Source organism: Microtus pennsylvanicus, chromosome X (genome assembly GCF_037038515.1).
Source record: "Microtus pennsylvanicus isolate mMicPen1 chromosome X, mMicPen1.hap1, whole genome shotgun sequence".
NCBI classification, from domain to species: domain Eukaryota; kingdom Metazoa; phylum Chordata; class Mammalia; order Rodentia; family Cricetidae; genus Microtus; species Microtus pennsylvanicus.
Window position 1 is genome coordinate 18,253,387 of NC_134601.1, and position 24,695 is coordinate 18,278,081.

General features: G+C 48.7%; 1 protein-coding gene across 1 annotated transcript; it reads right to left on the reverse strand.

The window, feature by feature from the left end:
- Window positions 1–12,256: 12,256 nt before the first annotated feature.
- Window positions 12,257–14,543, reverse strand: LOC142841112 (putative PWWP domain-containing DNA repair factor 4). Its single transcript, XM_075957864.1, has one exon. It carries the CDS (start codon window positions 14,469–14,471, stop codon window positions 12,420–12,422), a length of 2,052 nt encoding a protein of 683 aa, XP_075813979.1. The 5' UTR covers window positions 14,472–14,543; the 3' UTR covers window positions 12,257–12,419.
- Window positions 14,544–24,695: the final 10,152 nt, after the last annotated feature.

The following is a 24,695-nucleotide window of genomic DNA, read 5'->3' on the forward strand; positions in this document are numbered from 1 at the left end:
ATAACCCACTAAATAACTATCCAAACTCTCTGTGCATGGTGTGCCTATCCAAATCTAGTGTATCTCACCCACCGCGTGGCTCCCTGCCTGGGATCAGCCTGCTTCAGAGACCTACGGCGTAGTGTCTTGGCATGCTCATCTGTCTGTCTCTGCTCCTGGGACTGGCTTCCCCGTTGAGGTCTCTCACACACCACTTGTCTCCCTGCCTGGGACTCTTTGGCCCTGGAGGCCACTGCAGCCACGTGGGGAACTATGGCATCCCTGCCTGGATTTGGCTGCTCTCGGGACCTGCTGCCCACTGCCTACCACCATTTCAGGGACCTGAGCATGGTTTCTTGTCCTATTGCCTGCTGCCACTTGGGGATCTGCAGCATTTCACTTGAACCATAACAGTTGTTCTTGCTTGACTCATGTCTGTGGTTGGGCATGTGCATCTGGCCTCAGTAAGCCCCTTCTGCCTGAGTATCACTCAGGCTGCTTCTCTGGAGGACCTGGGTGCCCAGTGGTGACTGCAAAAGTACACAAGGGTCCCCTGACCACTGTACAGGCTCATTTGTGCCCAGCCTTTTTAGACCTGCAGTATGAGGGTCACCTTTCTGATTGCCTTCTGGAGCCTTTTCCAATCTAAAGAATAAGGGAGACTCCTGGCTGTCCTGTGTTGTCCAGCCTGGGCTCTGATACTTCCTGGTCTTACTGTCCTCTCCCAAGGACTGTGAATGCATGATGACCATGCTGTGCCACCTTATCATCTGGGCATGCATGAACCATGGGGGCTCAAAACAAGTTCTATGATATCTGACCTTAGGGAATGCAAGAAACTTATGATGGCAGCAGTTAAATCCACCCCACTTTACAATTTAGGAAGGAAATTAAGAACTACAGTTAAGCATAGGAAGCCTCCCAAGCAAGGCCTTGGTGCTGTGGGAATTTTCAATGCTGTATCTACTGTGGGGAGCACCTCTGTGTCCAACAAAATGGGAAACGTTACATCAGTCCATCACACAGTCGCTCCACCCCTGGGTATGGGCCAATCCCCTGAATAGAAACCTTTGAACCAATGCTCATGGCAGCCCTTTTGACAGTGGGAAACTCCCCAATTACCCACTCATGATAAAGAGACACACCAAACGTGGTGCATCTGCACAACAGAATTCTATACTACCCAGCCCCGAGAAGGAATGCACTGCCACTCCATGAATGTTGGGAGCATTTTCAGTGAAATCTGTCAGACAAAAGGCACATTCTGTAATGATCCACTCCTGTGCCATGGGCAGAGTAGACAAACCTGGAAGAGGTGAACTTTCCAAGCTGCTGTCATCTAATCTAGTGAGAAAACATGCCACTAGATGCAGTGATGGCTGCATGGTATAGTAGGCATGCCTTCAGGCAGCTTAGAGGAAGACGTTTCCTCTGTGCCTGTGTTTGTGTGTGTGTGGTGTGTGTGCGCGTGTTGTGTGTGTGTCTGTATGGTGTGTATGTGTCTGTGTGGTATGTGTGGTGATTGTCTGTGTGGTATCATGTGTGTTGGTGTATGGTGTTTCTGTGGTACATGTGTGTGTGTGTCTGTGTGGTGTGTGTGTGGTGAGTGTGTATATGTGTGTAGTGAGTGTATGTGTGGTATGCAAGTTTGTGTGATGTGTGTCTGTGTGGTGTGTGTGTGGTGAGTGTGTATATGTGTGTAGAGAGTGTCTGTGTGGTATGCATGTTTGTGTGATGTGTGTCTGTGTGATGTATGTGTGTATGGTGTGTGTGTCTGTGTGGTGTGTATGTGAGGTATGTGTGTGTATGTATGGTGTGTGTGTCTGTGTGGTGTGTATGTGAGGTATGTGTGTGTATGTATGGTGTATGTGTGTGTGTGGTGTTTGTGTGGGTGTGTGGTGAGTGTGTGTGTGGTATGTCGTATGTGTGAGTGATGAGTGTCTGTGGTGTGCCTGTTTGTGTGGTGTGTGAGTGTGGCTGCCTGGAGCGCAGGTAGAAAAACCGAAAGATGCAGGCTCACACCCCCCCCCCCCCCCCCCCCCCGTGCTCGCCGGACCATTTAAGGATTTTGGACCTCCCACTCTGGTAGCATGAGTTCCCCCTTTTTCAATTATTAAAAATATAATGTTGTTCTTGAGCTGGTCTGGTTATTTATCGTAGCGACCAAATACGTCAACATCTAGTGCCCAACGTGGGGCTTTTAGAGCCCTTTATGGCTCTGGCCAGTTGGGGCCGTGCCGTTGCACACTTTGGCTCCCCTCTGGCCTGCGGGCTTGCATCCAGCCCAGCACCCTCCCCATCTGTCCCTTTCACTTGGTTCCATCCTGAACCTCCTTCAGCTGCAGGCCTCTTCCCAGATTCGCCACAGCAGCTCCAGCCCCACTCCCTGCCATGCAAGCACCATTAGCCCAGCCGCTGCAGCCAGGCAAAGGCCATTCCTTTGTGCTTTCCAGGCTCTGCAGCCATCGGAGCGGGAGATCTGTCTAGTGTGGCTAAGAAATTCACACAGCACACAGTCTGTGATTTTAACTTCTTGATTTGAGTATATCTTCCAGTATTTCATTTATAGTCAGCCTATCTCAAACCGAACAAGTGGATTCAGGTACACCCCGCCACCTACTGGCAGACAATGGTTTTTGCACCTACTCCTGCTGATTGAACCACAGTTAAGATTATTTTAAATTTAAAAAGGGCAGTATGTCAGACAATCTAACCATCCAAGGTTTCCATAGACTTTTTACTTACACCATGTGTGAGGTCTTACAAGGTGCATATGACATCCCTCTTACATGGCTATTTCTAGGTTTCACCCTTTTTCTTGTATTCTGTAGTTTTTTCATAATATGGTTTGACCATAGGAAAACGATGCAGGCTTTACAGACTGAATCCAGGATTCTTAGAAAAGAAGTTGAAAATCTAAGGGAGGGCACGACCATCTTAACTAACAAATTTCAGCCGGCTGAGGTAATTTCAAAACCAATTCCGACTGATGCCAACCTCTTCAAGAAAGAGATTGGAGTTCTCAAGGAGGAGACTAGATCTTTGTTTAATACGACTCGGTCAACTGAGCTAATTTTGGAAAAGGTACAGTCTACTAGTAATTCATTTAAGGAGAGATTCGGTGCTCTGGAGAAGGAAATGGCTGATTTGGCACATAAAATCCAGCCCATGACAGTGTGTACTGAAACATTATTTGAGAGGATTCACACTGTTGGATGTATTAATCAGACTTAGTTGAAGGGGTATGACAGATTGACTGATAGAATGTCCATCCAAGAAGGTACTATACATGCCATGAGGATTATGTCCAAGGATGAGCTATTATCTCGAATGGACAGACTTCATACCTTAGAATCCTCAATGAGGGCATTAGAGCAGAATACTGGACAGGAGATTCAGACCTTGCAGAAGGTAATGGTAAACAGATTTGAAAAAATTGAGGAAATTATCGACTTTGATAACCAGGAGCAAAAGGTAAAAAGGCAAAGTTTAACTTCGTCAGTACGTAAAACTCTCCAGGATAGCTTCCCCAGAGTTCTACCTGCCTTTCCAGTAATAATATCAGAAAAGGTAGCCGGCTCCAAATACCCTAAGGCTGTCAAGGAATATACATGGGAGCCCATACACATGACTGATTTAAAAGAAATTAAACAGGAAATTCTAAATTATGGACTACACCCGTCCTTTTTTAGAGAGATGGTCAAAACCTGGGCTTTCAGTAACAAGGCCACACTCACGATTGGGCTCAGCTAACCTCAGCTGCCCTAGAAAGTGGACTGCAATTGCACCGGAGATGCCTTCTTGGTAATGATGCACAATCACTCCTGGCAACACTGATAATACTCCCGAGAGAATGTTGAGCACCAAAGAGACTCTACCTGGAGCCTTTCTTCTTGGCCGAACTGGCCTTGGGGCAAAGAAATGCCCATACCTCAACCACTGACAGTGATACAGAGTATCCGTAAATGGATAAAACAGGACTGTCATATCCTGCCAAGACAGGGTAAAATAGTTTTGAAAAGTTTCTTGCCTTTAAAAATGATATGTCACTTACATCAGGCCTTACCCAAAGTTGGTTGCCTCAACATTGCAAATGAGACTTTGCGTGATTGCCCAGGTAGTCAGTTGTCTCTGTCATTTGTTGCACATTTTGGAAGTTTCTCGATTGTACTTCCTGTTTACTCAAGTAATTTTACTTTCCTTCTCAGATCTTTGATGGAGTTGAAGATTAGATAATTGTAGTTACCCTCCTCATGATTTAGCTAAACTCAATTTCAATACATTATTTAGACTCCTTGAAATAAAATGCTTAGTAAAACTTTTGGTATGCATTCCTTGCTTAATATTGTTTATTGCTTGTATTTTTATATCTAGTATCTGTTCCTATTGTATATAGTTGTATTGGATTTGTATCGATCTAGTATAGACAAAAGAGGGAGATGATGGGGAAGCTCAGCCAATCAGATCTGGTTAGGGTATGGCCGCCTGGAGCCCAGGTAGAAAAATCGGAAGATGCAGGCGCGCTCTCTCTCTATGCTGTGCTGGCCAGACCATTTTCAGATTTCGGACCTCCCACTCTGGTAGCATGAGTTCCCCCTTTTTCAATTATTACAAATATTACTGTTGTTCTTGAACTGGTCTGGCTATTTATCACACTGACCGAATATGTTAACACTTTGGCTAGGGAGGAAGTGGGTAGGGGTGTTTAGGGGAAGAAATGTGGAGAATGTTGTTGCACAGTAGGGGATTGGGTAGTTAGGGTTCAAGGGAGTGGGGACAGGATAGTGTCTCTGGCAGCATGGTCAAGGTGGAACTTTCAGGGTCCCATGTCCCAGATAGTCGGGAATCTAGAGGTGCTGTGACCCTGGCAACCAAAACTGGTGCTGTAAGACACTGGCTACTGAGGGAGGGATGGGAGCACAGCACCCAGAAACCATGGACATACAAGAGTTCTGTCTACTTATCCCCACGCTGGTGAAAATTTGCAAGGTCCTGTAGGATGGAAAATTCAAGAGTTCCTTCTGGTGGCCATTGTGTCCCATTGTCAAGGTAATATTGAGGCCAGATCTTAGTGCATAGAGAGATTAGCCGTTAGGGACAGATTGTATTGGACAGACCCAATTTATAAAGATTGTGTAGAAGGCAGCCCTGGGGTGATAGAGGATTCAGCTTCGAATTGCAAGAGCCCATTTTTATAAATCTGTGCCAAGTATTGGGACTCAATGTCTACCACAATGCATCCACTGTGATAAGATTCTTGAGACTCTTGAGAAATGTGTGGGCCGGTGTCTCCATCCCATGCAATCCCTCCTCAGTGAGGACTGCCTCGCCACAGGTGGGGTCGGGAGCTTGGCACGACCTTGACTTCCAGAGTTGCCCTGACAAACCACAAATGTAAACAGGGTCCTGGACCCTAAAGGCCTGTACTTGAAAAAGGGGAACTCACCCAGACAAGGCCGAACTTAGCCTGGCAGAGAGCATGAGCAAGAAGGACATTTTCCAATACATAGCCCTGGGCCAGTGGGAAAAACAGCCCCCTACCAGTCTTTGTGTTGCATTACTCAGGAGGTTGGGACCACTGGTATAATTAATAATGGTCCTTAAAGTAGTGCCGGGTTCTGTGTGAGCAGGTCCTTAGCCCAGAAAGTGAGAGTCAGGGTCTGTGGAGGCGGGGTCTACTTAACCCAGATATTACTGCATCAATATTGATGCATCCCATCCTAGCCAGTACCCCCACTTGTTTTGTAACTGCTAAACTCCATGAAGGCAGGTACTATTTCTATTTGGATCCTATGCTCCACTCTGGGACCAGGAAATGCCTGGCCCAACCCAGAGCTACAGGAATTAACCTCCTGTATCCTCACTCTGTCCTCTACTATCCATGAACACATCATTTGTAAGGGGACAGAGCTAGTGAATTTAAACAGGTGCCAACGTTCATACTGCAGACTTCCTGCTGCACCTCAAGCCACTGTAGATAAGTTGACAGCATCTTAGGTTAATAAGAGTGCCTCCAGAGTGCCCAACTCCACAACCCTAAGGAGGAGGAGCAGTGGTTGATCCTGGTCTGTGCTTGGACAGTGAACGACAGCTCCCAGGTTTCTCCAGAGCACCTCGTGGGCCTTAAAGGGGGTACATCACAGTCCTTTTCCAGCTGTGCGGGAGACAGAGACAGAACTACTGCTGGGCTAGGAAATTTAGCTCCTGGGTCCAAGGGAAGCCTCTAAGGTGGCAATAGATGAAGTGGCTGGCGTTTTGGCCATGGATGGAAGGGGGTTTGGGGATGGTGTGGAGAGCATCCATGCTATAGGGGTCTACAGCCTACAGGACCGCCTCTCAGAATTCAGGACAACTTTAGAAACTCAGATCATAAGGCAAGAGGTACAAACAGTGGTGAGCTGCTTGGCTGGGTTGTCACAGTTACTACCAGGTCTAGATGCCTGAGAATGGCATTAAAAGAGACCAGTGTGGCTCTGAGCACTCACGGACTGTATATACCAGGATTGTAGCCTGTGCCTCATACCACCTTGTTTGAGACAGGTTCTTGTTATGTTGGGGGTATAGTCCCCAGCCCCTAGCATCCTTCCCAGCCTCCCTGACCTGGAAGTTGCTTTGGTCTGGACTTTGAATCCCAGCATGAGGGGTCAGACCTCTCCCACAGGGTATTTACGATAGTTCCCAGAGGAGAAACATATGGTATCCCCTCCCCACCGCCAGGAGGTTGCATTTGCAGCCTCCCGGTTCCCCCTTGGGGCCAACTGAGAGCACAGGAATCCAATTAAACCTGGATATATTTTAATTTGGCTTGTTGTGATTTTGCTTGATTGGGACTTTTGCTTTGGCAGAGAGCTTGCATTAGGAAAAATTCCTAAGAGTTCTATTCTGTGTTTTCCCTGCTGACCCATCTTACCGGGGTGGGGGGTGGGGAGGATTGAGAAGCTTCTAAGCCACACCTGGCTTCCTGTGAGGTCTGGGGATTTGAACGCAGGTCCTCACAGTTGCTTGCTAAATTATTTTTGCCACTGAGCCAAATCTCTATCCTAATTCCCAATCCTTGGGTCCTAAATTTTTCTGTGTAGGAGCAAGAAGGAGTAAAGGATCTAGAACAGAAAGGAAGTGGTGTCTGTTTTCCTGGAACTGGAGTTACAGATGGTTGTGAGCCTTCATGTGGGTACTGGCAGGTCTCTGAAACAGCAGCTAGTGCTCTTAAGTGCTGAGTCATCTCTCTAGCCTCTGAGAGGTTTTCTTTTATTGTAATGAATTATATAAACAACATTGTACTTTCTTAGCAACTTAAGTGTACAGTTCATCAGCACCTAGGGCATTCACAGTGTGCTGCAAACAATGCCATCTTTCATCTATAGACTTTTCCTCCCTTTCCCCAGACTGGAGCTCTTTCTCCTCTAGATATAAACTCCCCAGTAGTCATCTCTGTATTTTCTGTCTCCATGGCCTGAGGTACCATAGGACTTCTGGGTTGAATCTTCAATTATTTGTCCTTTTGTGTCTTGCCCCTTCCATTGAACATAGCAGCCTGTAAGTTGGTGCCTACACTTTTAGCTGTCAGCCTTACTGGAACTTATTGTAAACACTGAGAAGCAGAGCAAATTTTAAGGTGCTTCTTTGGAAATGTTCATTAGAGTAAGTCTATAGGTTGTGGAGGAAACAGGATATTCACTGAGTTGGTTTTTGTTGTTTAACTTAGAAGTCTAGCAGAATGTCAGTTCCCACATTCCTTAAGTGAACAACCATTTTTGAACCTCAGGAATTCCTCCAAACTTCCACTTCTTACCACTGGAAAGGTTTTAAAGATCTAACTTACATAGCCATACATATGAATAAAATTGAGGGGCGGGGAAGCCCCACTGTTTCCTGAACAGTTAGCTCACATATAGCTAACAGATTCCCTAAGAGCTTTTTTCCTGTGGTTTGGTCATAAGGTGCAGACTGTTCAGGCATGTACACATACCACAAGGAAATAGTTGGTGGCCCTTTGGAGCTAGTTAGTCCTTTCAGTGGGTAAAAGGAAAACAGAAATAATATTGTTTTGTAGTTGATTGTTTTTACCCTTTACTCTTGGGGGGTGAGGCACCACCCAGGTTTCAAATAAATTACACAGAAGCTTGTTCTTTCTTATGAATGCCCCACCTTGGCTTGGCTTGCTTATAGCCAGCTTTTCTTAACTTAAATTATTCCACCTAACTTTTGCCTCTGTGCTTTTTCATTCCTCTATTTCTGTATACCTTTCTTTACTTCTTTCTCCCTGGCTTGCTGTGTAGCTGGGTGGCTGGCCATTGATGTCCTCCTCTCCTTGTTCTCTTGATCCTCTTCTTCCTCATTTCTCCTTTTATTTATACTCTCTGACTGGTAGCACCACCTATCCTCGCTATTGGCTGTTTAGCTCTTTATTAGGCCATCAGGTGTGTTAGACAGGCAAAGAATCACAGCTTCCCAGAGTTAAATAAATGCAGCATAAAGAATGGAACACCTCTTTGCATCATTAAAACAAATGTTCCACAGCATAAACAAATGTAACACATAATAATATTCCACAAACCTGTTTAGTCTTTTACTGCTATCTCAGGTATAATGAAGTGGTATGGAACAATTGTCTATATTCTGTCAATCATGTTTTAGATAAATGCTGATTGCCCAGTAGCCAGGCAGGAAGTATAGGTGGGACAACCAGACAGGAAGTAGAGGCAGGTCTATGAGAACAGGAGAATTCTGGGAAGGAGGAAGCCCATTCCTCCCCAGTCCTGTCCAGACACCCAAGAAGGCAAATGTGACCTGCCCTACTGAAAAAGGTACCAAGCCATGTGGCTACCATATACTAGAATAATGGGCTAATATAAGTTATAAGAGTTAATAAGAAACCTGAGATAATGGACCAATCAGTTTATAACTTATGTAGACCTCTGTGTGATTTTCTTTGAAACTTAACAACTGTGGGAACCAGGTAGGACAGACACCTCCGGCAACAATGAAGAAAGAAAGACTGAGGTTGAGAGCTGTCTCCTCCCATTTTATAATCCTCTCTAGATCTGGGATTAAGAGCATACACCATTACCACCTGGTTTCTATGGCAACCTAGTGTGGTTACTGGGATTAAAAATGTGTGTCATTACAGCTACTGGTATTAAAGAGGTATGTCATTCCTACCTGGTCTGTAGGACTGGCTCGTGTGACTGTTTTACTTTTCTGAATTTCAGGCAAGTTTTACTTCTTAAAATACAAATGAAATGTCACTACAATGGTGAAAAGAGAAACCACTTTATGTGAACTCATGCCCATATTTCAGGGTATGGGAATAGCCTTTCATCTCAGTACCTTAGTCTCACAAAAATTAATTTTTCCCTTGAGGTATGTTCATACCTAATCAACACAGACCTCTGTTCAACATATTCATCTTTATTTCCAGGCTGATGGAGGCTTCAACTTGTAGCTGTGTACTTATTTGGAATATAGAATCCCTTAGATGTAAGGAACAAGACATATCTTCTCTGAAGTGCTTTGGAATTTCAACACATTTCTTTTCAATTTTAGCCCTCTGAGCAAAAAGAAGCTCAAACTCAACATAAATGAATAGGGTTGGAGAAAAGGAGGCCTAGAGAAAGGAAGAAGCACAGAATACAGTTTGTTTTGTCCACACTTACAAGGGAAATTTTTTCCATGTATTGCTCCCTACTTCTGTTTTTTCAATTATTTGTTTTAGTTTATAACGATGTACTTTATTATAACACTTTGTACATTCTCATGTTTGTGACATTGTATCTTGCACTTCTTGACTACAACTGCCTCCACCGTTCCTGCTCTTCCTCATGTGCTTCATCTGCATTATACACTGCAGTGCTACTGTTGCATGTGCATGCATGCTCACACACACGCACGCACACACGCAAAGGAGTGTACCAGGAGACAGAAAACACAGATAAAAAGACAGATACCAGAAGGCATCATATGTATTCTTCTGCTCCTTGCTCAAGGATGTACTTTCTAACTTCCATACTCCAAAGATAAAAAAGAAAGTATGATGTGTGTGACAACTCGTGTATAGGAAAACAGACCACACACACCAATTAGCCCAAAGCACTAATGTGCAATATTCTCCCATAAAACAAACAGGGAGGAGGACCTCTAAATCCAACAAAGGCTACAGACAAATGAGAATTACAGAAGGAATCAGGACAAAGGAGCAGGAGAGATGACTGGAGAATTGATCAGACAAGCACTTCAAAGTCTACAGTGGGAAACCTGCAGTCGCATGTCCCCAAGAAAACTCAAGGACACAAATGAAAAGAGAAGTAAACAGGAGCTTCTGGGAGGCATAAAAAGGCTGCCTCTCATCAGTACTTGTCAGGTGTCAGTGACGTCAAGCAATGACATGTCCCCATCGTTGGGTTTCAACCTCTGGAAGAGGATGGTGTAGGCAAGGAAAACGGCGTTACTGGGATATATCGCCCCATGAATGGTAGGTGAGGAGACAGGGTTTTGTTCTCAGAACTTAACGTACAGGGGCAGTGGCAGTTAAAGTCAGAGGAGAGGCTGAATATGCAGGTAAGAATATTTCTGACATGCAGGCTCTGAGCATTGCACTGCCATGTGCATGGCTAAGTAGAACACAATGGCCTTAGACATGATCTTCCCTTAGAAAAGAAATTAACACATTGAAATTGTCATTTCCTCCTCTAGATGGAGTCAAAAGCAGGAAGAAGGGAGGTCCAGAGATTGTTCCATTCTTAAAGGTAAGAAGGATTGAGTTACACTGTTGATGGCTTTTACAGAGAAACAGCTCATAACACAGAGGGAAAATGTGGGTCCATTTAAAAATCTTCTGTACATGCTCATTGTTGTGACCTTCTGAGTGTGGAATCCAGAAGCTGACAAGACGTGTCTGCCTCATCTATTCTTCATGTTAGTTTTTTAGACAGGGTCTCCTCATAGAACACAGTACTTGCAAATCCAGCCATACTGGCTGGTCAGCAGGCACCAGGGTTCTTATCTTTGCAGTCCCATTACTGAAAATATAAGCACGCACACTATGTGTGATCTTCTTAACCTGGGTAAGAGCCCACTGTGTGCAGAAAGGAAATCCAGGAATTAGCAGCAAGGACTAATGCGGAGCATTCTCCTGTACAAGGCAAACGGTACTGTGAATCTAGAAGCACAGGCTGGAGGACACAAGGACATTTCACAGAGATTCAGACAAGAACAGAGACTGAGAAAGAAGACCGGGCTTGTGTAAGGTTGCACTTGAGAGCCCACTGAGGCACCAATTCGGTGCACAGTCACAAAAATATGTCATGGACTGTGATTCCAGACAAGAAAACAGGAGCTTCAGGGAGGTGTGGCAGGGCTGCCCCTCATCAGTACATCACAGATGTCAGTGACTCCAAGGGATGACAGGTCCCCTCCTTTCCTGCAAACTGCAGAAGTCTCTGATCTCTGAAAAGTGAGAAAAGCTGGGATACTGATGTTTTCTGCAAAAAGTCAGCCCACAAGTAGCAAATGTCTCGTTTACAGTAAGAAGTCTCCGGAGAGGGGAATATGGCTGAGAATGAAAAGTGCTTTCTGCATGAGGTGAAAACCCAACTTCATCATCCAGTACTCATTTGACAGAAAGGTATGTGGACAGGTATGTTTAATCTCAGCACCAGGGAGACAGAGACAGGAGGATCAAAAGAGAGCACACACACACACTCACAAACATGCACGCGTGCAAGCGTGCTCACACACAGAGAGATAGAGATAGAGATATATAGATAGATAGATAGAGAGAGAGAGAGAGAGAGAGAGAGAGAGACATGCAGAGACACACACACACAAAGAGAGAGGGGGCTGGCCTTTGAAATCAGGCTATCCCTAGGGTCACAACATTTCCAACCCCTTCTTTGGCTTCAAAGCACAGCCTCAAAGCACACGTGTTCCTATCCTTCAACGTGAGTGAGCAAAGAGGGAGGTAATGGAGAAAGCAATGGGACCTGCCCCATCCAAGGCACCCTAGAGAGGACAGGGAGTATGGGGAAGAGTCAGAGACACACAGAGAGACACAGTGTCCTCAGGAACCTGGTGTGCTGTCTGGGTGCGTGGGGTCCGTGCAGAGAGGGCAAGTCTGCGCATAGCTAGCTAATACTCCACCCATAGCTGGTGACGGTCCAGACAGGAGACCCCACAGGACTTCTCCACACTTGGGTACAGGCCACAGAGGGCTAGGCCCGGCCTGAAGCTAACAGGAATTGCCGAATCCACGTAGACAATCTGCAACGTCAAGCAAGTTCGTGAACGTTTATTTCGGGGGTAGGGGGGTAGGGGTGGGGTCTGTGTGTGGAGAAACACGTATGCAGTGAGGAGCGGTCATAGCAAGCCCCACAGTCTCCCAGATGGTTCTCTTTTGGAGGTGGAGCTGCAGGGGGTGATGGCAGAAAGGAGGAAGCTCCCTTCTAAGGAGTGGGCGCAGAAGGGTCCCTGCCAGCCCCAATCCTGGCTGCTGACCTCTTCCGGGCCGCCTTTAGGATGGTCTTCTCAAAGAGCTCTTTTTCACGATAGTGCACAGGTGGGCCACGCAGGTACTTCTCTTCTGCCTCCTTGTAGCTGAGCTCATCCAGGGCAGCGATGGAGCAGATGATTGCCTCTGGAAGAAGAACCTCCATGGTGAGCCGGACTTGGTCTCCTCTTGCCAGCGAGAGCAGGGCCTGGTCTGCCTCCTTGGATATTTCTTGCAAGTGTCTGGCCACGAGGTGCAACTGGTCTTCATCCTCCAGGTAGGTCTCAATGCAGAAGACTTCCCTCTTTGACTTCCAGAGGTCGTCCAGCCACCGGGACGGTTTCCTGCCCTTCACGATGTCCAGCAGGTGCTGGTCGGCCCCCTTTCTCTTCACGATGAAGTCTACGAGCTTCTGGTTGGCTCTGTCCCAAGCGGCTCTCATGCGGTCAGGCAGGAGTTTCTTGCGTGGCCTCTTCCCACAGGGGGCGGTCTCCTCCTCCCAGTCTTCCAAGTCTGCATAGCTCACCTTGGGGAAATCAATGCGCAGGTCGCCCTCTTGAATGGCTCTCCTCAGCGGGTAACTGGCTCGGGCGGTGTAGTAGTCCATAAAGGAGCCCCGGAAGGAGCCACAGGCGAGGTCCTCTCTGTAGCGGTCGATCACCGAGAGGCACCAGTTGATGCCCTGGCCGTACACTTTGCTGGCTCTCCGCAGGAGGGAGAATCTCTCCCCACAGTCCAGGAGCTTCAGCTTGCGGAGAGGGACGCGGACACCCCTGCGCTCAAACTGCATGTTGCCCTCGATCAGCAGCACCCTGGCCGTCTTGTCGTTCTTGCTGACACTCTTGACCACCGCCGGCCAGAAAGGATGGTCCTGGAATTTGAACCAGACCAGCATCCCTCGTTCGATGGTATTCGTCTCCTGGGCAGAAGCCACACTGGTGGCTTGGCAGTCTTCCTGAACTCCAGGGGCTCTCCTCTTGAGCGGGGCCTTAGTCACCTTCGAGTGCACTCGAGTTTCCAGTCCCGAGAGCCCGCAATGTGCACACAGCACATGGATCTTCCTTTTCCTGCCAGCAATGCGGACTGATCTTCGCAGGCTCGGGACTGGAGGCGCACAGGCTGCCGATGCCCCCTCTGAGTCTGGCCTCGGGGTCGGTGGGCCGGGATCCTCCTTGTTCTCTGGGAGGGTGGTCTTCCTTTGGGCTCCAATGGCCCGGATCTCTAGGCTGCCACACCTTACTTGCTGCTTGAGAGCTTTGGGCGAGGTAGAGGCATGCCTCCTCGGTGGCCCAGAGGCAGGTCTATGCTCATTGTTAGCGCGGGCACCCTCCCTAGAGGCCCGGGTGCTCAACTTTCTCTTGCCAGGATCATCACCAGCTTTTCCTGCTGGCGTCTTGCAGGAATTTGGCCGCGCTCTGGTGCCCCTTAACGTGTTCCCTTGCATTTCAGAGTAAGGGGACTTTACAGCAGCGTGGGCCTGGGCTTCCCCCCCTTGCACTGCAGGCTCATTCCCTGAGCCCATCAACACAGGTCCTGGGCGGCCTCGCTTCCCAGGACTCCTGTGGGAGAGCCCTTGGCCTTTCTGGTTGCGCCCTTGGGGGTGCGGGCGCTGGCCTGGGCTGCAGCTGGTCTCCTCTTTTGGAACCTTGGGAGCCGCTGTGCTGGTTCTTCGGCCACCTGCCCTTTCTCCTTGATACAAGCGGGTTGCCTCGCCCAGAACATCCAGGGCCACCTTGAGGGCTCTTCTGTATGCCCTGGTCTGCCCTGGCGGGCCAGTGCCCTGTGACTCCTTTCCGGCCAAGGAGGCGATGGTTACGATTTCAGACTTGGTTAGGGGCCTCGCCTCTGTGCTCCTCACTCTGGTCTTCTCACCAACAGAGAGAATTTGGACCTCCAGGTAAGAGGCCCCTCTCCTCTTACTATGGGCCGAGGTCCTGGGTCTGGTCAACACCCTTGCAGGCCACAGCTGGCCCTTCCAGCCACAGAGCACATACTCTGCAGAGTCCATGGCGATGGAACCCTGGGGCTGTTCTGATCAGGGCAGGGTGACCCCCTGCGTTGTGGTGGGCACTGCTCCCTTCTGGTCGTCTCTGTCTTGCCTGGCTCCCCTGCCTGAGGTGCTGTCCTCCCTCCAGAATCTGGTAGACAAGCTCAACCTGAGGGCCTCTCTCAGGGTGATGTGGGTCTGCCCTGTAAGTGTGGGAGAGGGAAGCAGAGCTGCATTAGGACGGAATTAGCCTTTAGTGGATACTGAAGCCACAGCTCAGTGAGGTGAGGAGAGAGAAAGCAAGGGGGTGCCTAAAGTCTGTCATACCACAGGGATGAGGGTGTGTGCCTGAGAAGATATGGAAGGATCCAGAGCAGATGTGTGACACCTGGTCACCCACCCTGAGGCTAGGGTGGTGAACTTCCTCCCAGAGAGGTGAGTTTCTTTACTTGGCTTGTGTATTTTCTTGCACATCCAATGCCTTGGGGGCTCCCTGGGTTTCCGTCCCGGTGGGGGGAGCCTCATCCCTTTCTTTCCTAGGGAGCTAACCCCCCCTGTCCCCCACCCCAGGAAGCCTGTGCACACCTAGTGCACCTTGCCTTCTGCACCAGTATGATACCAGGTTGAGGAACGTGTGTGTGTGTGTGTGTGTGTGTGTGTGTGTGTGTGTGTGTGGAAATCTTCATGGCGATTTGCATAACATGGCAGGTAAGGATGGTTGCTGTCACTGTCATAGCTTCTAGCCTCCCTCCCCTTCCCCGCCCCCTCATAGTTTGGTTCTGACCTCTTGCTCCCAACTCCGTGCTGGACCTCGCTATGGGATCAAGTGCACGCGTGGCACAAAGGAGACCCCCCCCCCCAAGGAAAGCACTTCACCGTGGAGAAATGCTTTCTAATTGGCAGACTCAGTAGTGTCAGATGAGAGCAACAGGGTAAGTGTCGCCATTGGTATTGCCCACTCTCCTGCTGCTGCCTCAAGTCCATGGGCCCTGCACACCCATATCTGCTGGTGATGGGCACTGTTCTACCATCAGATCCCAGGCCACAGAACTCTCCTGCCCACAACCTCTGTTAATCCACAGGGTCGTCTTAGACAGACAGGAAATCAAAGCGGCTGTTTGATGCCCTGGATGGTCACTTGCCCATCCCTAAGTCCAGAAGGCATGCTTTGAATCTTAGGTGGTGTCCAATCTCATCTGTATAAGGCGTAGCTCTCCTGTTCACGTCCCTCCATTCTCTGCCTATCCACACAGGGCCTCCCCCGTACTTCTCAGTGGAGTCTCGTCCCTTTCTGCTCACCGTGAGTAGGTGTGTGTCAGGGGTCTACTCCTTTCCTGACTGCTCTTGCCTTGGGCCCGAGCTTTCCTATCAGCAGTGAGCATGCCGTGCGTGTCGTGCATGCACTCTGGAAACAAAGCCCACATCTGTCTGATCCTCAGGAGAGGCCCACTGAGGGTGCCGATGACCACACACGGAAGAACCACAGAGGGCTCACAAGCCACAGTCGCTCACTGTTCCTGCTAAGACGCAGGCGGCTTCTGTCATTACCGGGCCAGCACCAGGCACAGCGCTTCAAAGCGCTGTGGACCCGGGACTCCTGAAGCAGTTCCCTGAGGACCCTGGTCATTTTGGGGACTCCTGTTAGCCCACGACCCCTTCGGTGAGTGTGGGCACCCCGACCTCTCCCTTAGGGACTCCAGGCTTTGCCTTACCCATGGGAATTCCCTACCGGACAGAAATATGGGAGGCAAATGATATTCCCTTCAGTCCCTCAGCCCTCCCCGTCCCACCCTCTGTATCCATAAACACCTGTCGGTAATTTTAGCACCAGATCCCTATTCACTGCTCAAATGTACAGTGTCCCCTCTGCCGTATTCCCGTTCAAGTCTTACCGACTTCCAATCTGATCTCACAGTGCATAAAGTGGCTCTCAACATGCAGGAGTCTAGGTCTGGCCCAGGCCACACCTGCTGGGTGATGCAATAGTAAATGTGGACTGTGCAATCTGGGGCCCAATTTAGGGATCTCCCGCAGTGGTTCTTCCTCCGAGAAATCTGTGTGATCTCACAGGGTTGGCCTGCTCTGATCCAGCCTCCGTGGAGTACTAGGCCACAGGTATCTATCTGCTGAGGACACAGAGGAAAACATAGGCACCTCAGTTACTTCTGGCTGCCCTCTGCTGGACCTTCCGAGCACATGCTCACCAGCAAGGCTGACTGAGCACCATTTAGCCCAAGCAACCATGTCCCCATCCATATGCGGGTACCACACCTCGGGCACGAGAGAGCCCACCGCTCACTCGGTGCCCTTAGCAATCACGGAGGCCCGCGTTATAGTTATAGAATGCAAGCTTTCCACCCCAGGCAGGGGTGCCTGCAGGAGCTTCTGCTTCCCTCAGGCGTGATGTTCTCAGCCTCACACACTTCCTGAGTTAGAAAACATACCCGGGAATATCAAGTTTGAGTTCAAGCCCACATGCCAGGGCATCCAGGCAGCATCTGTAACTCAGTCACAGAGAAAAGCATCTGCACCCATATCGGGCCACGCTCTCCCCGGCGTGTGTATTCCATCTGTGCAGGCCTACTGCGCCATGCCTTAGAAAAGCCCTCCGTCTTCTACAGCCTGCTTAAATATTGTCAGTTTTGCCATGCGGCTCCATCGATTCAGGCATCACCTCTAGTGCACTACCTTCAACAGTTACCTTTCCGATGAAAGCAGCAAAGTCTTCCCCAGAGGTGCACGGAGAAGGGTGCAAGATGGAATCCTGAAATCCCTGTCTCAACACATGCTTTGGCCCCGTGCCTGAGGCCTTCTGTCAAGAACTTGCACACGGTCTCCGTGTGCGACGACCATTCACGTTTTGTCCAGATGGGAACTTCCAGATGGCTGTGGTGAGACAAACAGACGGGGCCCAGTCTGACGAGAGGGTGCAAGAAGGGCACAGAGCGTATTGTTCACACGCAGGGGCCGAGATACAGGGAGAGATGCCGGTGATGGGCTGCTGGGTCAGAGGGAAACCCCAGTTGCACACCCTGTAACACAGCCCAGCTGATGCTTGCTTAACCCATCTGTGAGCAGAGCAAAGACTCCGACCCGGGCACAAACTAACACCCGTCGAAGGAACAAACGCTGCCCATTCTTCAGGTACTCTCATACCGCACTGACTTTTTTTTTTGCCTCAGTCTGCCTAGCTGCGATTAGTGGCCACTTTAGTGGCGGCTGTCTTTTGGAGGCATTTCTTCCCTTCTTGTGTCAGGTCTCCAGGCCAAGAGATCTGGAGACCTCGGCTTCTATCCTCCAAGGGAACTGCCTGTCCTCATCCACGTTTACCTCCTCCTTAAATGCCTTCCAGCTTCTCTCTCTCAGACAACACAAGCTACAACTCTCTCGGGTAAGGTGCCATCGCACCAACACGGCCATTCTGTCAAGAGCACGTGTGACAATCATTGCCAAACAGCGACGAGGCAGCCATTTACGTAGGTTGGCGAGCTATCCTTTCAGGGCCTGAAAGGATAAAGCTGGCACCAACGCGGTGAGGTGTCACCCGAGGACAAAGAGACAGGGCTGGCTGAGCACCAGTCCTTGGGGCTTCACGTCAAACAGTAATAGCCAGAACCTTTCCTGTCCCACGAAAGAGCCAGCACGTACCCACGGCACACTCACGGGCCCAGCTCACATTCACTCAGGATGGCTGCAGGCACCTACCTGTGTGCCTCGCGTGTCTGTCTAGTGATCCCACGTCTCCACTCTGTGAGTATCTTTCGCTAATGTATCTGTAACCAGGAAAGAATGGCTTGTCCCCATTGTCATGGCAACCACAGTGTCACAGGAAAAACGTTCTCCCCTAGTAAGAGGCCAGTTATCTGTAGAAATCAGGAAGGAGGCTGCCTGACTGTTCACTTACATCTCTGTTACCTAGTTCCCCCACCATCCCCTGCAGCTGCACGCATGAAACAGAGTAAGCATGCACACAACGACAGAAGACCATGCTGCCTGCCATTCCAGGCTGCAGGGGCCTTGGTGCTGGGCTTTGACACGGGGCCGGGACAAGGCAAGACAAGAGCTGACAGGCTCCGTTCTACCTTCTACTATAATAAGATCAGGCAGGGCCCAGGTCTGAGAAGGACACCTTTTCACCTGACAGAATTTGGAAGGCAGGCACTTTGTCTCTCCAGCTGGAAATAAGTGTTCTAGGTCACTTTGCAACAAATATGGAGGACCGTGAACCTCCAGGAAATCAGGTGGCAGCATCATTCCCCCCACCCCTGTCCTCACAAAAAAAAATTACATGGTGAATCTCAAGCAGAAAGGAGAGAGAACCCACTTCAAGTAGCAGGAAGCTTTGGAAACCTCAAAGCCATGCACAGTGACATATTCCCTGCAGCAGTGCAACACCCCAAAACAAACCCAAACAGCAGCCATCTAGGAGAAAAGAAGTATTCAATATCCCCAGGCGGTGGAGGCTATCCCATTTAAATCAACACACCATACACACTCACACACACTCCACACACACCACACACCACACTCATACAAAGACACTCTCACACAGACACCAAACAATACACACACACACCACACAAACACACTCATACACAGACACACTCTCACACAGACACCAAACAATACACACACACACACCATACAAACACACTCATACACAGACACACTCTCACACAGACACCAAACAATACACACACACACCACGCACACCACACAAACACAGACCTCTTACACCTGTTTCAGGTAATGGCAGAACAGAGGACAAAGATAAGTTTAGGGGAAAAAAATTAGGACCAGGGCATTGAAGGGGGTGTTTCTGTTTTTTCCTGGAACTCACAAGAATTCTTAGGGTTTGTGAAAAAAGAAGTTTCAGACATACACAGTGTATAAACAGTAGCATATTTATGTCAGAATGGCTGTGACAGATATCATTGCACAATGAAAAGTGTTAAGACGATGGAAGACAGCGTGTGAGAGAAATTTGATAACTTGTGTTTATAACTTGTGTTTATAAAAGCTCACACCTCTATAACCTGCAGGTCTTGTATTTGTAGTTTACTGAAATTTGTTTGGTGAGGTTGTCCTTTTAAACTGACAAAACCTCTCAGCTGTCAAACTGCATCAGAGATCTTTGAGAAGGATGAAATTTTACTAGAATTACTGATTAAAAAACGCACATATGCACAAACACACAGGGAGAGATAGAGATAGAGAGATAGAGATAGAGAGATAGATAGATAGATAGAGAGAGAGAGAGAGAGAGAGAGAGAGAGAGAGAGAGAGAGAGAGAGAGAGAGAGAGAGGAGACAGAGAGCTGGACTAAAATACAAACAAGTAAAATAATATGTGGTATTTTGTTTGGATTGTTTTTCGAGACAGGATTTCTCTGTGTATCTTTGGTGCCTGTCGTGGAACTAGCTCTTGTAGATCAGGCTGGCCTCGAATTCACTGAGATCTGCCTCCCAAGTGCTGGAATTAAAGGCATGGCTTCAAATGTGATATTAGAAACAGACATATCACTTGTGCGAATCAAAACCTTGAAGACAGATAATTACATCTAATTTTCAAAGATCCCACTGTTAGTAAATAACAGCATCCACACCACAGGTGCTATGTTCTCAATATTGGCAATTAACGTGAAGTAGAGAGTTGGTAATCTAATAAATACTATTTGACACTGTTTGAGAACAAGGCAGTAAACACACTCTCTTGTCTGCCAAGCGATACCTCCCTCGCCTTGCACTTCTTTGGTTGAAACAATTTTCTCAAATTCCTAATATCTCCTAGAATGTCCCTTCAAATTCTTCAAATAAATTCTGGATTTTCTTCCTGCAAAGAAATCACCTTTTTACTTCGATGTACATAAAAGGCCATTCTTGTAGTGAGTGGAAGAAGTGGGGGTGCCACACAGCCTACATACAATTCACATTTCCAGAACAGGTGTTGAGTTTTCTAGATTTATGTGTTCAGAGGAAGGGCAGGTGTGGGTGCCCCTGTGCCGACCTAGGAGGCAGAAGTGAGGTGTCCTCCTCTCTCCATGGCCACCTTATTCCTGTCAGACAGGCTCTATGACAGGACCCGTACTTTGTTGGAGGCATGAGATTTTCATTCCTTACCACATTGAACATCTGATCTACTGCAGGATGCTGCTTTGAGATCCTTAAGCTCAATGCACCCAAATACATCCACGTGGTGCATGCACCTTAGTTCCTGCATTTACTTACCTACTTTCTATCTCGGTTTATTCTGTTAGTCTGGCAATCAGCAAGGACCCGCAATATCCCCCGGGTTCTGCCATGTCTCAGCCCTCACTTCTGGGCTTAAAAGCTGGACGTGGCCACGCATGGCTTTATCTGTGGGTGCTGAGGGCCTGAACTCAGGCTCCTGTGTTTGCACCTTAAGCACTTTTCCACTGAGCCCTCTTTCCAGCCAGACTTTTCTATTTATTTCATGAAAACATGAAGCGTATCACCTGGCCTCTTGCCATTCTGTTCCAGAGGAAGTACCATCCTCACCACTGACATCAATGACTTCTCTTCCTGGTGTATTAAAACAAAAGAGGAAAAATATTTTGAAACACAGTGTGCTGTTCTCATCATCTCCACGGAAAGCAGTGTCATTATAGTGTTTCTAGATTCCAGAGCCAGCATCTGTTCCTTACACTTTTTCAATAGTCATCCGTGAAATCATTAACACACACACATACATGTCACATATACATCACAGAGACACAGACATACAGACACACACATACATATCACATATACATGACACACAGAGACACAGACACACACATACATATCACATATACATGACACACAGAGACACAGACACACATACATATCACATATACATCACACACAGAGACACAGACACACACATAAATATCACATATACATGACACACAGAGACACAGACATACAGACACACACATGCATATCACATATACATCACACACAGAGACACAGACACACATACATATCACATATACATCACACACAGAGACACAGACATACAGACACACACATACTTATCACATATACATCACACACAGAGACACAGACACACATACATATCACATATACATCACACACAGAGACACAGACACACACATACATATCACATATACATCACACACAGAGACACAGACATACAGACACCACACAGACACACACATACATATCACATATACATCACACACAGAGACACAGACATACACATACATATCACATATACATCACACACAGAGACACAGACATACAGACACCACACAGACACACACATACATATCACATATACATCACACACAGAGACACAGACATACACATACATATCACATATACATCACACACAGAGACACAGACACACAGAGACACAGACAGACAGACACACACACACACACACATACACACACACACACACACACACACACACACACACACACACCACTTAGGCTTGACTCTCAGACCAGTTGGTCCAGGCACCTCTACAGGCCTTCCAGAGAGTCACTGTGACCCATGTGCTCCCGGAGAGGCATGTTGACTAGGCATGTGGCAGGTTTCCTGTGTGGCAGAAATTTCAGGTGGGGGAACCTAAAGGCCCCAAGAAGCTTGAACAAGAGTTATTAGCATCTGAAACCTCCTGCTATTCCAATAAAAGTTCACGCACATAATCCACTCAGTGCTCCACCCACCAAGAGATTTTAGGATTTCCCCCGGGGTGGACACAGCCTTACAGGGCCCTTCTGTTTTTGTTGTTGTTGTTGTTTGATTTTTTTTAACCTTGGGTGATGAAATCTGGGGTCTTGGTGTCATGCAATGTGATATGCATGAGCCTTGGATGCGTGCCAGCACTGTCAGGAACTTTCCCACCCACCAAGCGATTTTAGGATGTCCCCTGTGGTGGACACAGCCATATGGCAGCTCATCTTGTTTCTTCAAACCTGGAATGATTGAATCGGGGTTCCGGGTGTCATCTGACCTGAGAATCAGACCTGCCTCAGATGCGTTTCAGAACTCTCAGGGGCTTTCCCACCCACCAAAAGACTTTAGGATGTTACCCAGGTGGACAGAGCCCTACAAGGGCCTATCTGGCTTGTTGTTGTTCTTGTCATTGTTTCTGGTTTTGTTTTTTACCTGGGGTGACTGCATCTGGGTTCTTGGTGTCATCCCACGTGGGATTCGGATCCAGCCTCGGATGCGCGCCAGCACTCTCACGGGCTGTCTTCTCCCCGCTTGACATGGCTAGAATCTTCTTGGGCTAGACAGGACTCCGGTCACTACAGATACCAGGAGGAATTACAGGATGGCAATGGGAACAGGGACTTGGACTCCACAGGATGTGGCCAGATGCCCTGGCACTTGTACTGCAGCAAGGAGAGGGCAAGAGGATGTCACCACAGTTCAGTTCTGCACCATATCTCTATCTGAACGTGGAGCTCTCAGACCCACTACCTCTCAAGATTGGTCCTCTGCTGCGTTCCCGACCCTTGGGTAGGAAAATCCTGGGCACTGCCGGTGTAGGAGGGTCATCTGCCTATGTGTTACTTTCATTGGTTAATAAAGAAACTGCCTTGGCCTTTTGATAGGCCAGCCCTTAGGTGGGTGGAGTACACAGAACAGAATGCTGGGAGAAAGAAAGCAGAGTCAGGCAGATGCCATGAAGCTCCGGCCCGAGATGGACGTAGGTTAGAATCTTCCCGGTAAGCCACCACCTCGTGGTGATACACAGATTATTAGAAATGGGTTAATCAAGAAGTGAGAATTAGCCAATAAGAGGCTGGAACTAATAGGACAGGCCGTGTTTAAATGAATACGATTTGTGTGTTGTTATTTCGGGTGTAAAGCTAGCCGTGCGGGAGCCGGGAGGGACGAAAAGCAGGCCAGCTTGCCTCATCACTACACACTGCCTCCCGCCTGTAAAACAAGGCACCAAATGCCCATGTCTGGTTGGGAACGCCAACGCATTGAGGACCTACTCAGTCACCTGGGCCATGTCTCCCAGCTCATAAGCTGTCCCACTCAGCCTGCCCAATCCCTGTAGCCCTCTTGACCCCTCCCCAACCTTGCACTCTGGGGCCTTGCTCAGTCCCATTTAGAAGCAAGGCTCCTGAGATCACCCCACAGGTTTCCCTCGGTCCTGCCTCTTTGAGATCCCACTGTCCTGGTGCATGAGCTAAGTAAGGTTCCTCTCGGATCCCTATCACAACTGGGGAGACTCATAACAGAGTTACTCAATGGCAAATCATCCATGCAGGTATTCTCCCACCCTGGGAGCCTCCTTCTCCTCAGCGAGTGGTCGTGCCTATCTAGGCCCCACCTCCCAATGCACATCTCTCTGATGGGCTGCAAAGGCATACACGCCCAGGATTAAGTGGCCTGAAGTGGCACTTGTGAGATCTGGATGCAGAAGTTGCCCAGACCTCAGATGCAGAAGGGGCCCAGTCCTGCCCCACCCCCTGCAGACAGGCATTTCTGTCGAGGCAAGGCCCTTGGGTGCATGTCAGTGGCCCCAGATGTCCCTTGAGGACTCCAGCTGGACACAAGGAGGAAAACATGGACAGTCACTACTTCCCCTTCTGTACCTCACTGCCACACCCAGCTCTCTTCAAACCTGCCACCCTCAGAACCCCTTCCTCTACTGCCTTCAGCGTCCTATTTCACTACCAGGCAAAAGTGGGTCTTTCAAACTTCACCTCACAGATAAACCTTGGCCCTTCCTCCTCAAGATCCTGCTCTCGTCCCCCAAAGGGCTGTGCATCCCTGCTGATCTGGGCTCGCGATCGAGTCTGCTATTTACCCTGTCCACTCAGCTCGGTGACCACACTTGAGAATGCCCCTCTGAGAGGCTCCTTTCCCGCCCCCGTCAGACAGAGGCCCCACCTCTGGCACTCCCGAGGCTGCCTGCAGGCCCTCGCACAGGTGTGACGCTGTCCATCAGTCGCCCATTCCCGACTCGGGCCCTACAGTTGCCTATGTGCTTGATTAAAGGGCCCAGAGTTCCCTTTCAGACCGGTGAGCCTGTCAAACTCTTGCCAGTGGAAGCATCGCAGGACGACCCACTTGTCCTGTCAGGACCCACAGACCCCAGGAAGGAAAGGAACACAAAACGGCAGACGTGGAGAGTCTCTACCGCCTCTCTCAGGCCCCTGACTCTGCCCCACCCAGTGTTCTAGGGCTCAGTTGCCTTCATCTCCTCTTTTCATTCTTGCTTCTGGCGCCTCTTGCAGCCTGAAGTGGAAGT

Excerpts from the sequence above, each read along its gene's own strand:
- LOC142841112 (XM_075957864.1), bottom strand. The coding sequence starts at position 14,471 with ATGGACTCTGCAGAGTATGTGCTCTGTGGCTGGAAGGGCCAGCTGTGG.